The sequence below is a fragment of the Narcine bancroftii genome, chromosome 3 (genome assembly GCF_036971445.1).
Source record: "Narcine bancroftii isolate sNarBan1 chromosome 3, sNarBan1.hap1, whole genome shotgun sequence".
In the NCBI taxonomy this organism is placed as follows: Eukaryota; Metazoa; Chordata; class Chondrichthyes; order Torpediniformes; family Narcinidae; genus Narcine; species Narcine bancroftii.
Window position 1 is genome coordinate 211,452,158 of NC_091471.1, and position 18,048 is coordinate 211,470,205.

The 18,048-nt window shown below is 40.5% G+C and overlaps 1 protein-coding gene across 6 annotated transcripts in view; it reads left to right on the forward strand.

The window, feature by feature from the left end:
* Positions 1-18,048, forward strand: part of sorcs2 (sortilin-related VPS10 domain containing receptor 2) — an 848,688-nt gene that overhangs the window by 719,440 nt on the left and 111,200 nt on the right. For all 6 annotated transcript variants that reach the window (XR_011354139.1, XR_011354138.1, XM_069926521.1 and 3 more), the window contains exon 15: positions 13,946-14,063. Coding sequence is in view for 4 of the 6 variants with exons in the window: in XM_069926521.1 (XP_069782622.1) it covers positions 13,946-14,063 (118 nt within the window). In the remaining 2 variants the exon portion in view is untranslated. The remainder of the gene's footprint in view (positions 1-13,945; positions 14,064-18,048) is intronic.

The following is an 18,048-nucleotide window of genomic DNA, read 5'->3' on the forward strand; positions in this document are numbered from 1 at the left end:
GCCAACCTGACAGACAAATGTCCAGGCTACCAAGAGCTCTGAAAGTACTTCTGATTATCATGCATTCCAATGCCAGACCACAGTGCTTTGGAGAATGTGGAGTGATGAGTATTGATTGCATTGAGACCCTGAGTGTAGTTACTGCAGAAGCCAACAGCTCTTCACAGAGAAAGGGGAAACAAAATAATGTCAGGAACACTTTGATTCATCATTCCAGATCTAAGAGCTGTATTGATTTGCAAAATCAACAGGGGGGAGGTAATTTGCAGGAGAATACCACTTTGGTGGGAGGAAGTGGAGAAATAGCAAATGAACATGAAAACATATTTTCTGGTATCTACTTTAGAGCAAGGCCCATTTTAACTTGTTAATAAATAATTGGAGCAGATAGTTTAAAAAGTTGGTGTTTGTATGTGTGTACTTGGGCATGTGAACAGTTAAATAAACACTGTTGGACATAACTATGGAGAACATGCACAGTTCTCATCCTGTGGGCTATTGGGTTAGCATCAGATGTGAAACAAACACAGTTAACCATCCTGAATGGTGAAGTCAATCTGACTTTAGTGCTCAGTCAACCTTGTAGGAAGATGATTCACACAGAAGAGGCTAATGAAGGTTATTTCAACTTTGTGTACCTTTCCTTTCAAGACTAAGGAGGCAAGAGCACTCTCCCCAGAACCAAAAAAAAGAAAACTAACTCCCTCAACTTTTGACACCCTTCTTCCCCAATTTAAGAAACCCTCAAAAACCTTCTTGCAACTTGGATGAATATCTAGTACTTGCCTTTCAATCTCCAACCACAGATTCCTGCAGCTTGCTATCGACCATATTGAACCACAAAAAGTCTTTATTTATAATATCCCTTTGGGATGTTTAACTACATTAAACCTCATGAGGAGGTGTTAGAAAATAAGTTTGGACAAAGCAATAGACTTGAAGGAAAATCTTAAGAGAGATGAGAAAGTGTAGGAGATATAGTGGGAGAGAGTTCCAGAGACAGGGGCCTTGTAGTTGAAGGCACAGCCTCCAGTGGTGGAGTTTGGGGCAGCATAAACGGGATATCAAAGCAGGATGGGTGTTGGGGGATTATATGGCTGGATTGCATTACATACTGAGGAAGTAGAAGGCTATGTAAGGACTTGAAAATAGGATTGTGAATTTTAGAATTGAGGTGTGGCTGAGAACCAGTCAGTGTCAAGCCAGCAAGTAATGACATGATGGATAAAATTGGGTGTGGCATGGAGTTTGGGGGTGGAGGAATATCAGTTTACGGGGTAAGAAAGTGGGAGGATATTGACATTGTGAATGCCAGAGGTTCAGTGGTTAGAAAGACATGAATTGAGGTAGAGATGAACATTGAAAGATGAACCATATATATATGATAGACTCCAGAATTATTTGCATTAATAGTAAATTAAATTTTAGAACCATAGAACACACATGTCAAACTCTGGCCCGCGGGCCAAATTTGGCCTGCGATATAATTATATTTGGCCCGCAAGATCATTTCAAAAATGTATCAGAGGTGGCCCGCCCTGCAGCGAGAGCCGATGCTGTTTTTTGGTAATGTCACCCCCACCATCCTCCCCCTTCATTGCACATCCTTCCCCATTGTAACACGAGAAATTGTAACACGAGAAGTCTGTCGATGTCATCAGCCGGCAAGCCAGTTGGAAGGCTCCCCGCACAACCAGTCACTTCTCCCACCTGTCGAGCGGTGTGGCGGATTGGCGAGTGCCTGTGATTTCCTGTTGGCGCGACGGGCATGGCAGGCTGCGCACGGCCCCCGGGCAGCGCAAGCCCCGCGCGACTGGCACTGGACGACCCTTCCACAGCGCGAGCGCACTTCTCCCGGTCACCACGGCCTTCAGCGCTTGCACCCGTGCGGACCCCAGGGACGGCTGGTTCGGCCCTGCACGTGAAGAGAGAGATGGTGGCTGTCTGCAAAGGCTGATCGGCAGCGCGCTGGGCCTGAGTGGGTGGGTAAGCAGGGGTGGGCAGAGGGTGTAGGTGAGGAGTAATGGGCAGGGGAAGTTATGGTGGTGCGAGGGGCAGTTAGAGGGAGGGATGAGTAGAAGGAGGGGTGGATAGGAAAGAGGTAAAAGGGGAGGGGCAGGGCGAGTAGGGGAGGGGTGATTAGAGGGTGAGAGATGGGTAGAGGGAGGAACAAGTTGAGGGGAGAGGCAGTAGAGGGGCGTGTATAGGATTGGGTGAGTAGAGGCAGAACGAGTGGAGTGAGGGGTGAGTAGAGGTTGGGTAAAGGACTGGTCAGGTAGAGGGATGGTGGGTTGGGGGTGAATAGAGGCCTAGAGCCTGAGGAGTGAGCAGGAAATGCTGAGTCCTGATGCAGGCCAAAATGGACACAGCCTGTGAATGCTGACTACATCTCCACAGGGACCAAATAGGTTTCCCTCAGGTCAAGCAAAGGGTGAACTTGAGCTACCTACTCCTGACCTGTAACATTATCCTCCTAAAGTTATATCCTAAAGTTTAACATTACATATGTTGAAAGAAGAGAAAACATGCAGATGTTGTTGAAAATTTTCAATAAATATTTAGTTCGGCCCTCAACTTAGTCCAAGTTTTTAATTTTGGCCCTCGGTGAATTTGAGTTTGACACCCCTGCCATAGAACATTACAGCACAGAAACAGACCCTTCAGCTTTTCTAGTCTTTGCCAAACTATTATTCTTCCTAGTTCCACTGAGATGCACCTAGTCTATTACCCTCCATTCCCCTCCTATCCATGTACCTGTCCAAATTCTTCTTAAATGTTAAAAATAAGCCCACATTTACCTCTTTAGCTGACATTTTGTTCCACACTCCCACCTCTCTAAATGAAGTTCTTCTAATTTTTCCCATAAACTTTTCTCCTTCACCTTTAATCCATGGCCTCTAGTTTGTATCTCACCTACCCTCACTGGAAAAAGTCTACATACTCTGTCCATCCCCCTCATAATTTTAAATACCTCTATCAAATCTCCTCTCATTCTTCTACACTCCAGAGAATGAAATCCTAACCTGTTTAATCCTGAAGTCTGGGCAACATCCTCGTAAATCTTCTCTGCACTCTTTCTGTCGGACTGGTATCTTTACTGTAATTAAGTGACCAAAACTGCATATAATACTCCACATTTGGTCTCACCATATCTTATACAACTTTATCATAACATCCCAACCTCTATACTAAACACTTTAATTTATGGCCAATATATCTCTCTTTCCAACCTATCTACCTGTGACCCACTTTCAGCAAGTTATGTATCTGTATTTTTCGATCCCTCTGTTCTACCACACTTCTCATTGCCCTACCACTTACCGTTTATGTCCTTCCTTGGTTTGCCCTTCTAAAATGCAACACCTCACACTTGTTTACATTAAATTCCATTTGCCATTTATCTAGCTGGTCTAGATCCCTCTACAACAGTGGTTCTCAACCTTTTTCTTTCCACTCACATACCACTTTAAGTAATCCCTATGCCATTGGTGCTCTGGGATTGCTTAAGGTGGTCTGTGAGTGGGAAGGGAAGGTTGAGAATCACTGTTCTTGACCCAATTGTTACTGCAATATCTTGCTTGAGAAAAATTGTCATTGCCCATTTCCTCTGGAGTTATGAAATCGTGCACATAACAAGTCAGTTAGGTACACTGAAAATAGTGGTTTTCAAACTTTTTCTTTCCACCCACATACCACAATCCCTTACCAATCACAGAGCATCTATGGCACAGGAAATACTTAAAGTAGTATGTGAGAGGAAAGAAAAATGTTGAGAACCACTGCTGCAAAAACTTTGAAAACATTCCTTGCTCTCCACAATGCCTCCAAACTTAATTGTCATCTGCAAACTTTCTGATTGAATTTACCACATTATCATCCAGATCATTGATATAGATGACAAACAACAATGGTCTCATTACAATCCCTGAGACACACCAGTAGTTCCAGGCCTCCAGTCTGAGAAGCAATCATCCACTTCCATTCTCTGGTTTCTCCTGCATAGCCAATGTCAAATCCATTTTCCTACCTTACCATTAATTCTGAGTGTCTGAACCTTCCTGACTAATCTCCCATGTGGAACCTTGTCAAAGTTCTTATTAAAGTTCATGAAAACAACATCCACAACCTTTCCCTCTTCAACCTTCTTGATAACCTGCTTGAAAAACTCTAAAAGATTGGTTAAACATGACCTAAAGCCATGTTGACTATCCTAATCAGTCCATGGCTATGTATATCGATCTCTTAGAACACCTTCCAATAATTTACCTGCAACTGATGTCAGGCTCACTGGCCTATAATTTCCTGGATTACTTTTGAAGCCTTTTTTAAACAAAGGAACAACATGAGCTATCCTCCAGCATCATACCCATAGTTAAGGACATTTTAAATATGTCTGTCAAAGCCCCTGAAATTTCTACACAAGCCTCCCTCAAGATCCAAAGGAATATCTTGTCAGGCCCTGGGAATTTATCCACCATTATTTGCTTTTAAGACAGCAAATATGTCTTCCTCTTTAATCGGTATAGGTTCCATGACCTCACTGCTTGTTTTCCTTACTTCCCATGACTCTGTGTCAGTTTCCTGAATAAATGGTAATGCAAAACATCCATTAAAGATATGCCCCATCTCTTTTGGTTCCATACATCATAGAACACTCTGATCTTCAAGGGGACCAACCTTGTCCCTTACTAACCTTTTGCTCTTAATATATCCCTGAAGAAACCCCTTAGGATTTTCTGTCTCATTGTCTGCCAAAGCTTTAAGCCTTCCTGATTTCTTTCTTGCATTTTTTATACTCTTTGTGTACTTTATTTGCTTTGTTTTGCCTATCCCTGTTATACACCTTTATCTTCATTCAAACCAAATCACCAATGTCTCTCAAAAAACCAAGGTTCCCTATGCCTGCTAACTTGGCCTTTAATCCTGACAGGAACATGCAAACTCTGTAATCTCAAACATTCACCTTTGTAAGTCCTCCACCTATCTCGCACATCCTTTCCAGAAAACAACATCCCAATTCACCCATTCTAGACCTTTTCACATTTCCTCAAAATTGGTCTTTCTCCAATTTAGAATCTCAACCCAAGGCCAAGACCTATCTTTCTTGATAGTTAACTTGAAATTAATGCCATTATGATCACTGGACCCACAATGTTCCCCTCCACATATTTATGAAACCTGTCCTGTCTCATTCCCCAATGTATCCAGTATTGCACTCCCTCTAGTTGGCACCTCTATATATTGATTTAGAAAATGTCCTGAATGCATTTGAAGGATACTGCTGGCTTCCCTGATGACCCACATTGTGCAAGTGGAGCATTCCCCTGCCCTGGCTGCCATTGCCACTGTCTAGGACTAGAGAAAAAAGTATGCAAGATCTCTAAAACATGTCCTTTACCTGTGCCAACCTGCTGAATCCTTTTTTGTTCCTCCTACTTACTTCAATTCCTGCCCCTTCTCCTTAACCTCTTCTCGCCAAAACCTCTCAAGCCAAAGTCTCAAAGACTTGCTCACACACTAGCCTCTCCGCTTGTGCTTCCCCTCTTTTTATTAGCTGGAGCTAATTGGCCAATGGAGAGATCCAAAAGAACACTTACCAGTACAGTTTGAAACCTGCTTGCTCTGCCCCTCATTTGTAGCTTGTTAGATGAGATTTTGAAAAATTAATTTGAATCTCTCAGCTTATTCCCTTAAATATTCATAAATAGTGTTTAATAAAAACAGAAAAATGCCAGAAAAACCACCCATAGAGAAAAAAATGGTATATATTAAACAGTACAAAGGAGTATGATTGAATGGATATCACAAAAGCATGGTTGCAGAGAGGAGATGATGAGGAATTAAATATCCAAGGGTATAATACAATTCAGAAAGATAGAAACGTAGGGTAACGTTCTTAGATAAAGATGAGATAAGGGCAATAGTAAGGAGGCAATATAGTATCTAAGGAGCAAAACATTGAATCCATCTGGGTAGAAGTTAGGTATAATAAGGGGGAAAAATAACCGGTAAACTTGTCTGTGGATCAATAAATAATAGCAATTCAGTATCATAATCAATAAACCAAGAAATATCTGATGTATGTAAGAATGGAGCATCAGTTGTTATCAGGGACTTTAACATGGGCATAGATTCTTTCTTTTTCAATCTTTTTTATTGGTGCTTTTATAGGAAATACAATACAATGAAGAAAAGGGAACAAAACAGAAAGTGCAATATTGTGTGTGTGTCTCTCTCTGTATATTACAGGTGTAGAGCGAGCGAGCGAGAGAGACAGAGAGATTTAAGATAATACTTCAAACAGTATAAACTCAATTCCCTCTCCGCTGTAATGCGTGAAAATGAAAAAAAAAATCAAAAGTATTGTATTGACATTTTTTTAAAAACCCACCTAACCTACTCTAATAAAATAATTAGCTCAGCAGATTATCCTGAGAGTTATATATATTTTGTAGTTTTTGGACCCTACTGTAAATCAAAAAAAAAGGTAAGACTATATCTCATCTGACTAGAAACATTTACATCATATGAAAATAAGACATAAAAGTCACCGTGTGTCTTCAAATTTCACCAATGAATCAAATACTTGATATCTATTATTTTAAATTTAAACAAGATGGTTTATGAGAGAGCCATTGAAACACTGTTGGAGGTCTAGAGTCTTTTCATTTAAATCAGATGGCTCTTCGAGCCAACAATGTAGAGAAGGCCACAACCCATTGAACAGGTCCAAAAGATCTCCCTATGTCTGGTTGATAATCCTGAAAAGAGCAGTTATTAGATTGGTCGTAGCTCCACCTGAAGTATAGTTGAAAAAGATATTAAAAATTTATTTCAAATAGTTTTCTAAGGAAGGACAAGACCAGAACATGGTCAATAACATGGACATAGATTGGCGAATCAAGTGGGTTGTGGCAGTCTTGAGGAAGAGTTCATAGAATGCATCTGCAATTCAGCTGCTCCTGTCAGGAAAGAGTATCAGAGCCAGTGCCACTAGCTGAGGAACAGCTTCTTCCCACGGGCAGTGAGAATGCTGAACAATCAAAGGAACTGCTCGCACTGACCATCTGAGACTCGTTGTTTGTCTGTATGTGTGTTATGTCTGGTTGTGTGCCTCTATGTTTTGCACCGAGGAACAGAAAATGCTTTTTTCGTTGGGTTGTACTTCTGGAATCTGATGATAATAAACTTGAAATTAAATTTGTAATGGAGAATTGGCAACTATTTTAGTGTCATTTTTCATGGTGGATGATGCCCAACATGCCAAAGAGAGACCTGAAGGATGTGATGGGAAATGAGGACCTCAGTACAATCCAATATCACTAAAAAGGAAGTGCTGAGCAAACTACTTTCCCAGGGCTAAAATGGCTAACACCAGAGTTCATAGTTTTAAGGTCCTTGGCAGTAAGTACAAGGGGATGTAAGAGGTAGGTTTTACACCCAGAGAGTGGTGGGGGCATGGAATGCGCTGCCGGCAATGATGGTGGAGGCAGGTGCAATCAAATCTTTTAAGAGAATATTATATAGGTACATAGAACTGAGAAAAATAAATGGTTAGGTAGTAGGGAAATTCTAGACAGTTGTCAGAGTAGATTATTAGGTCACATAACACTGTGGACTAAAGGGCCTGTACTCTACTGTAGATGTCTATGTTTTATGTTCTTGTAGGTCTAAAGGTATATAAGTCACCTGATCCTGAAGGAATCCATCCCAGGGTACTGAAAGAAATAGAGGAAGTTATTGTAAACATAGAAACATAGAAGATAGGAGCAGGAGTAGGTCATTCGACCCTTCGAGCCTGCTCCGCCATTCAACGAGATCATGGCTGATCTTAAAGTTCAGTAACCCGCCTCCGCCTTCTCTCCATAACCTTTAATACACTTATACTGAAAAAATAGATCTAATTCCCTCTTAAATATATTTAATGATCCTGCCTCTACTGCCCTCTGTGGCAATGAATTCCACAGATTCATCACCCTCTGGGTAAAGAAATTCCTCCTCATCTCGGTCCTAAATGGTTTGCCCATTATCCTCAAACCATGGCCCCGGGTTCTGGATTTTCCCATCATTGGAAACATCCCATCTGCATCCATTCTGTCCAGTCCTGCCAGAATTTTATATGTCTCTATGAGATCCCCTCTCAATCTTCTAAACTCCAGCGAGTACAATCCCAATTTGCGCAATCTTTCCTCATAAGTCATTCCTGCCATTCCAGGTATCAGCCTGGTGAATCGCCTCCGCACTCCCTCCATTGCAAGAACATCCTTCCTTAGATAAGGTGCCCAAAACTGCACACAATACTCCAGGTATGGTCTCACCAAGGCCCTGTACAGCTGCAGTAAGGCACATGATAATTTACAAAAGTTCTCTGGACTCTGGGCAGGTTCTGGCAGATTGGACTTCATCAAATAACATATCCTTGTTTTAAAAAAAAAGGAAGTAGGCATTAGCCAAGTAACTATTGGCCAGTAATCTAGCATCTGTAGTCAGGAAATAATGCTCAAAGCTATCATTAAGGAAGAAACAGATATCAATGTTAAAAATTAATTATAAATGTAAGCCCACATCTTATAAATACAGGCTGATACCTAGGAGTTACCAGTCACATATTGATCAAAGGACAGCACAGCAGCGACTACACTTCCCGAGAAGACTGAAGCGGGCAAGGGTGACGTGTCAACCTTCCACAGGAGCTCTACTGAGAGCATCCTGACCTGCCAGGAAAGAGATACAGGAGTATCAGAGCCAGCACCATCAGGGTGAGGAACAGCTTCTACCCACGGGCAGAACGAGAATGCTGAACAACCAAAGGAACTACTCACACTAACCATCTGAGACTCTCTTATCTATTTATTTGTATAGCTGAAATACTTGTCCTGCATATGTATTGTTTGTCTGTATGAGTGACATGTCTGGCTGTGTGGCTGCATGTTTTTCACCGCAGACACTGATTCATTGGGTTGTACTTGTGCAGACAGAGGACAATCAACTTGACTAGAATTTCCCACTTCAACCCAGGAGCAGCAGGTGTGAAGCTTCCATTGCTGTTTAGATCCCTATGTATGAAAGCAGTAGAATGGGAAAGAAAGGAAGTGAACAGGAGAAAAATCAAGAGGATAAGTGCTGTAAATATAATTTTTAAAATGGAACTTATAAAAATGGATAGAATGAAAGGAACAAATGTGGTCTTTGGCTCATGCATTTACTCAGAGGATGTTATATTGTTACAAGCACCCATGTTCAGAATATATGTGTAAGGAGCTCTTCTTTGATCTATCATTGACTTTTAACTTCTCATGGCATTATTTTGAAGGTGAGTGAAGGAATTGTTGCTAGTGATCTAGCCAACTTTTATTCCTTAATGCACATGAGTATCATTATCACATTGCTGCTTGTGGTAGCTTGAACCATGCTCCTTTATTGCTGCATTTTCTATTTGGTGACTGTAAAGCACGAGAGAGATTCCCGAGACTGTGAAAATTAATCTACAGGGACCAAGCTGCACATGCTTCATGTCTGAAATAAAAATAGAAAATTCTGGAAATACTCAGCAGGTCAGTTAACATCTGGTCAGAGAGAAACAGCTAATATTTCAGTTTGGGCAGTGAATATTGGAGCATTTTTGAATGTTATGCAACTGGTATCCAGTTATTCATTTGTGGCTTACTTACAAAGAAAAGAACAGCTAATTACTATAATCTGTGCATATCTAGACTCCAATCAACCTGAAGCGCTCACCAGCAAAGTTTCAATCATGTTGAGCGGAACAGCATTTGGTTAGTCCAGCTGCATTTACTGTTTCGGGTTGAAGTTGAGGAATTCTGCATTTAGCCCACACTGGATCAAAATGGTACTGAGCAGAATGAAATGTGATTGGAGTGGGGACAGCTTATATCAGTGTAATGGGGAGAGAACGAGATTTTGATTGGAATGGATGTACTGCAAATAGAAGATGTGTCCCACTAATGAAACCATGGGCCAGAGGATGAGATTGAAAATGTTAGTTTAGTAGATTTTTCTCACCAAGCACTGACAGTTGTCCTCTGCTCAGAAATGTTTATTTGCTTTCATCAATCAGTATTCTTGAATTTCAGTGCAAGAGCCTCATACTTGGATCATACTTTCCTGTGGATTATTATCTCCCCCAAGTGGATTATAGACAAAATGCACTTGTTTCAAAATAGAGAGTTGAAATAGCAGATTTTCAAAAATCCTTCCAAAAATTAAATCACAAGACAGTTTGTCATATTCTAAACATTTTTTCCTATAAGCTTGCAGCAGAGTAAACGGGGGGAGGGGTGGGGGGGGGGCATGCTAATGAAGTTCAGAAAGGACTAGCAGTTGTCAAGACGGCTGTCATTCTCCTTGCTAATTTTGCTCACAGTAACAGGAGACATACTGTAAAAGATCAATGGAATGGAAAACCCACAACCTGTTCCTATTTCTAACACAAGCTCATGGTACTGGACTATTTTTTTTCGCCCCCCAAAAAAATCACCAGTGTATTCTCCAAAATAGATATAATTAATGATCACAAGGAAAAGAACAACATGGTAATTCTGACAGTCTTTGCTGAAATATTCTTGATCTGTAGCCTTTCAACATCTTGAAAAGAGGTTAGCATATAGGAGGGAGATAGATCAGCTCGTTGATTGGTGTAACAAAACAACCTGTGCTCAATGTCAGCAAAACCAAGGAGATGATTGTGGACTTCAGGAGGAAGTCAGGGGAACACAACCTAGTCCTCGTCGAGGGCTCAGTCATGGAAAAGATCAAGAACTTCAAATTCAACATCTCCGAGGATCTGTCTTGGATCTTCCATGTTGATGCAATCACAAAGAAGGCTCACCAGTGTCTATACTTTGTGAGGTGTCTGAGGAGATTCAGTATGTCACTGAAGACTCTCGTAAACTTCTACAGGTGTACCGTGGAGATCATTCTGGCTGGTTGCATCACCATTTGGTATGGAGGTGCCTACTCTCAGGACAAGAATAAACTCCAGAGGGATGTTATCTGGGCCTGTCACATCACAGGCACCAGACTTCACTCCATTGAGGACATCTACATGAGGCGGTGTCTTAAAAGAAGCAGCCTCTATCCTAAAAGACCCCCACCACCCAGGCCATTCCTTCTTCACTCTGCTACCAAATGGAGAAAGGAATAGGAGCTTAAAGATGAGCACTCAGCGGCTCAAGGACAGCTTCTTCCCATCAGATTCCTGAATAATCAATGAACCAAAGACACGGCCTTATTTTTCGTTCACAATTATTGTTATTATTTTATTTTCTATAGGAATGTCATAAGATGGTTATGTATGTTGTCACAAAACACCAACTTTCATGACTTGTTCGAGACAATAAATCCTAATTCTGATTCTGATTTTCTTTTCCTCCCCTCCCCACACATTTCAGAGTGGAAGGTGTAGCTCCCTCTGATGTCATTGAAAGTAGTTCAGAATTAAAATTCAGTTGTTGAAATTAGATCGATACGGAAGGAAGTTCACATTATTTATCTTTTAAAATTGAGATTTTTTATTGAAGATTTTTACACATATCACACAGTTATTCTGTGTTGATAAACAGCAGGTTTCATTATTGTTTCTAAGGATATTATAGCACTGCAAAAGCATAAATTACTGGCTGGCTAATTATTCATTTATTTTAAAATTAGGCTTGTAGAAGGTTCAAACCAAATCATTGGTGCCAGTAGCATGAGTTTTTATGTATTTAGGGTGCAAAAATGATTCCAATACACACAGACATTGAATAAAATTCATGCCAGACAGCTTATTGATGATGGATTAGTACGTGAGCAGCAAACATTCACTGGAAATGTGTGCAGTCTTTCTCATTAGATAGCCAAGGTCCTTATTTGGTGCTCAATTGTCCAGCTGATTCTATCCCTTGGCCCTGCATAGTTGAACTCAGTGGCCATCCAGAAGCAAGAGGAATCCATCACTATTCATGTATAATGCAATCATTATCTGGTTGGAGAGTTATTGCTGATTAATTTTTACTGATTGATGTCTCAATCTTGTATATTTCATGCTTACCTTATTTTTTTTTAATTGCTTAAGTTCAAAGAATCCACTGTGACAAATTCTGAAGATCTTCAGCCCAACTTCATAGATTGCTTCCAAAGATTGCTCATAGCAAGAGTGACTGGTCTGCAATCCTTTTTCTATACTGCAAGACTGAACTCATGAGCAGAGGCCACGCAGAGCAGGACAAACAGCTTGATGAGGAAAAGGGGGAAAGAGTCTACAGGGCATAAGGTGAACAGGCAGAAGTTCTCCTTTGAGAAATTTTGTAAGACCTGTCTCAGGGTGCCCTGCGGAACTCTTTCGCTTTTTCCTACCCCAACAGCCTCTGCTGAGTTGGGTGAGAACCACTGAGCTTCAGGATACTTAGTGTCCATTGACTTTTTATGTGGTGTTTTGTTGCTTCTGGTTGAAGATATTGGCAGGACTTGCTGCATAAAAGAGAAGACACTGGTGAGAGCCACAGGCAAGGGAAGCACTGCAATTGTCAGACAACAATAATGACACTGGCAGGATGGCAGTGATGAACATATAAAAGCTACACAACTTGAGAGAGTACAATAAATGTGTATTCAATGTTCATCTTGAGTTTATTATCAAATGCATAAATACAATGTAGATGCACCAAAATTCTTAGTTGCTGCAGCCAGGTACTTAAGCAAAAGTTTAAATTACCCTAAAGGCAAGATGATAAAAGAGATAATAAATATCAAAAGGTAGATTAATATTCACAGTTAATGCAAGAAAAAAATTGTGATGTTTCAGGGCAGACAAGAGTAATCCTGGGATAGTTTATGGCTACAGAGTGGTCGAAGAGACTGATAGATTTTGGATAAAAATGTCGAATCTGGAGATGTTGGCTTTAGCCTTTTGATCCTTCTGCTTGAAGGAGCCAACAAAAGAGATCGGGAGTCCTCTATGATGTTGGCTGCCCTGCAGAGGCAGCGCCTTCACATGGATGTTTTTAATGGATGAGAGATTTGGCTTGGCTAGGTTTGCTACTTTTTGCAGCCTTCTGCATTCCTGAGTACTTGTGTTTCCAAACCAGCCCATAATGCAACCAATGTACTTTCTACAGTGCATCTGTAGAAGTTTGACAGTGTATTCAATGATATGCCAAATTTTAGAAAGCAGAAGCTTTGGTTCACAGTTGCATCTGGGTACTGGCTCCAGGAGAATTTCTCCTACATGTGGACTCCCCAGAATTGAAGGTACTAACCCTCTCCAACACCCTACACTCAATGAAGACAAGTGCATGATCCCTTGCTCTCCTCTTCCTAAACCCCATAATAAGCTCCTTGGTCTCGCTGACCTTGAAACAAGATTGTTCTTCTAGCACCACACAACCCCAGATTCTTGATCTCCATCCACTATTCTGACTCATTCATTAAAATTATTGCCACACTGGTGCTTTTCCTGCAATATTAGGAATTATTGGAAGGCAAAAAAGACATTAGCTGTTAGAAATCATCAGGAGATGTGGGGGTGCACAGTGGTTCTTGTTCTGGGGGTCAAATCAGCATCAAAGGGATTGAGCTCATCTGGGAGTGAAGCTCATGTGATGTATGAATAACGATTGATCATATTCATTGGTAATGAGTGAATGAGCTGTGGTATATACAGCAGCATGCAGAGCTAATGATGCAGGAAGTGTGATATGGCTTCACTGACCTTGATTATACGAGTTAATTCATTTAAGTTGGTTCAAACCATGCTGCAACCACTCAACAGTAACAGTCGCATGGAGAACAGGCACTGTGAAGCAGGCACACAGCTTGCATTGAATATTACAGCTGCAAATTATTCATATGTCACTTTTCTGAACTCATTCATGGCCAAAGTTGACTTTGGCCCCAAGATGTTTCGTTAATGCTTTGAAATCCATGGGATCTATTTCTGTTGCAGGATATTTGGTCACATTAGCTTCCGCTCAGATTGGGAACTGGTAAAAGTGAACTTCAGACCATCCTTCCACAGACACTGCCTGCCTGAAGACTATGATTCCTGGGACCTAATGAACCAGGTATTTCAGAACAGAGCAATGATATTGGAAATGCCTAATTGCTGCACTTACCAACTTCATACACCATTGTTTTGTTAAAGATTATGAATTACCAACTGAGCAATTATTACATAAACTGTTTTAGGAAATTAGGCCATTCAGCCCATTGAGCCAGCTCTGCCATTCAAATCATGGATGATGTGATTTACCTTTCAATCCCATTCTCCTACCTTCTCCCCATAACCTTTGATGCCCTTATTAATCAAGAACTTATCAATCTCTGCTTTAAATCTAACTAATGACTTGGGCCCCATTGCCGTATGTGACAATGAATTCCACAGATTCACACCCCACTGACTGAAGAAATTTCTCATCTCTATTCTGAAGGAACATATTTTATTATGAATGCCCTCTAATCTTAGACTTTTCCACTACTGGAAATATCTTCTCTACATCCATCAGTCCAGCTCTTTCAATATTTGGTATGCTTTGACGAGATCCCCCTTCATTCTAAGCTACAGCGAGTACATGCCTCTCATCCTGGGATCATTTTGTAAACCTCCTCCAGACCCTCTCCAACGCCAGCATTTCTTTCCTTAGATATAGAGTCCAAAACTACTCACAATATTCCAATTATAGTCCAACTGATGCCTTGTAAAACTTCAGCATTACATCTATGTGTTTATATTCTGGTCCTCTCAAAATGAATATTACCATTATATTTGCCTTCCTTACAACTGACTCAACCTGCAAGTTATACTTGGGGAATCCTGCACTAGGACTCCCAACTCCCTTTGGACCTCTGCTTTCTGAATTCTCTCTCCATTTAGAAAACAGTCAATTTTATTCCTTCTACCGAAGTGCATGGCCAGATACTTGGCAATGCTGTATTCGATCTGCCATTCTCACCCATCCAAATCCTTCTGCAGGCTTCCTGCAGAGCACAACCTGTTCCTCACCTATCTTCGCATCATCTGTAAATTTGACCACATAGCCATCAATTTCATCATCTAAACAGCACCTAATAGCCTGAATATGCCTGGGATTGTCTGATCTCGGAAGCTAGGCAGGCTTGGGACTGGCCAGTACTTGGAGGGGAGACTCCCTAGGAACACCAGGTGCTATAGGTTTCTGTGAGGGGCACTGGACAAAGTGGTGACTCTCTGTCTGCCTTATGGTAGACAAAAGTTAAAGAATATCATGTATGTTACATTCTAAATGTAATTTAATTTAGACATTCAGGCCAGTGCCAGGCTATTTTGGCTCACATGTACAAACCGGTGGGGGTGGGGGGGGGGGGGAGGGGGGGGTGTAGGTTAATTGGGCAACACAGACTCGTGGGCCAAAATGGCCTGCTGTGCTGTTTGTCTAAATTAAAAATTAAAAGGTTGGCCACCCCGATCTAAATCATTTACATACAGCATGAAAAATAGTGCCCATGCAGATCACCACCAGTCACTGGCAACCAGCCAGAAAAAAAAACCTTTTTGTTCCTCCATCTGCCCATCAGCCAATTTTCTATCCCTGCCCGATGCTTTCCTGTACCTGTAATACCACTGGTTCCTGTTTTGTTTGGCAGCCTCATATGTGGCACTTTGTCAAAGACCTCTGAAAATCAAAGTAAACGGTGTCCACTCTCTCTCCTTTGTCTTTCCTGCTTGTTACTTCCTCAAAGATTTGTCAAGCGAGATGCCCCCTGAAGGAACCATACAAACCGGCCTATTTTACATTTTGTTTGTGGTTTGTTATTGTGTTTGTTCTATTACCTTGCTTCGCCCCAGTTGAAAATATAGAGTCATCACCAGATGACTCTAGTCTCTTCATCCCAGCGCTCTTTAAAACACATACTATTAAACAGTAGGATATCTCCAAATTCCTTACAGGTAGAATAAGAAACATTACTGCTATATCTATTCTAATCTTACGATTTCTTACCTATTTTTTTTCTTTTGGGGCCTTTTAGAGGGGAGGGGGGAAAGCAAATGCAATGTAGTGTATATATGATTAATATTGATGCATGTATTTATAACCTTATAATTGACTGCATTGTGAATGAAAACTTTAAAATAAAATATTCCAAAAAAAAAGAAATATCACAATATAATTTGGAGAATTGGTGTTATTAAGCCATGATCATCTAAGGATTAGGGAACATCATCTAGTTATGTTTTAGAGCAAGGATAGCCAACCTTTTACACTCCATGCATCTAATTTTTCACGCACGAGTTCCGATGTGCCATACAACTCTTGTATGTCCCATTCAATTCTTGCAAAAATATGTTAATGTAGACATATTTAGCATTTTTCATGATATATTGATTTAATATAAGATAAACATTGCTTACCTTAATGAGACTTTTGAGTCTGTTTTGATTTTGCCACGGGGGTACAATGCACCACTTCTAATCATCCAATGCGCCATTTATGGTGCATGTGCCATAGGTTGGCCTGATTCAGAGAAAAAAATATCTGTTCTCTTTAGGGTAAGAAGGATGGATCGTGCAGGATTAATCCTGCCAGTGGCCACTGTCAATTATTCATTTTAAATTGGAGTGACAGATCTTTGATAATCAAAATGATAAATAGGTATGTGCCAAAGGCAAAATGGAGTTCGAGGCATAGATCACCCATTACTTCATAGGCAGTTCAGTGGGCATTTGCACCTGAAGTTTGCCGACCTTCAAGAGTGCTCTTAAAATTAATCCTTAGCTTTTCATACCAGGGCACCTTTAAAAACATCTCAATAAACAAAAGTATTTAATTTAGTTATAAGGAAATGAAAATTCAGGGACTTAATTGTCTGTTTTACATCATAGCACTCTCAAAATTACTCCTAATTAATTTAAGATAAACGAACATTACCATTTATTAAATAATCTATTATTTAAGTAGAAAAGTAATCAAAGAAACATGCAGAATCTATTGGTCATTAATGCCGGCAACTTACACCAAAAATCCATATGTGAATATTGATTTGTATTTTGAATCTTGAGATTTATTGTGAGTCCGTGAACAGCATTAATCACCTAAATGTATTTATTCATTATTGTTGGTGAAAAATTGAATGTCTTCATGCTTTCATTTCTGGTTTTGCCTGAAATTGGCAAAAAAGACTCAGGAATTTTAAGTGCAAATCATATTGTTTCCAGGATTACTTGTGATATACCGACTATGATAAAATTCCTTTAATCGCACACAATGCAGGTACTGATTATTAGCCCATGCACTTACGTAAGGAAGGGCTTACATTCACTAACATGCCAAGCTACTCTCATTTGAAGTGGGCAAAAACAGAGAAATTAATACAATTTTAAGGAAAAATTGCACCTGAATTGCCAAGGACCCCCCCCCTCCCCCAATGATCCTCAGATTTTAATCAGGCTTATGTTTTACAAAGTTTTGTTAAGAATGACGTAAGAGGTCAGTGACTGATATAATGTTTATATTTATTTTGCATCTGACCAAGTCAGACCATAACCCTAATCCTAACCTTAATGTGTAAAGACACAAGAAAGCTGTGTTCTAACACTTGCAATGCCAGATACAAATATTGCATATATTGTTGCAGCTGCAGGTATTTTTTTTCTAAATTTATAATTTTTAGTTGTAACACGCCATTTCGCCCCATGAGTCCGTGCCGCCCAATTTGCACCCAATTGATCTACAACTCCTGGTACGTTTTTTTTTGAAGGGTGAGAGGAAACTGGGGCCCCCTGATGAAACCCATGTAGACATGGGAAGAACATACAGACTCCTTACCAGACTGCACGGGATTTGAACACTGGTCCCGATGTCTGGTGCTGTAAAGGCATTGCCCTAACTGCTACGCCAACCGTGCTGCCCCTACCTTTGCTCTTTTCATTCCCAGTCCCTCTTTGGAAGCTTATCTAGGTAGACGGTACACACAGTAAAATTAGGAGTAAGGGGTTGTCACTGCCAGCATTGTGCACACTGTCTGATAAATAACAACAAGTAAAACAAATCCTTGATCAAAACTGCATTTTTA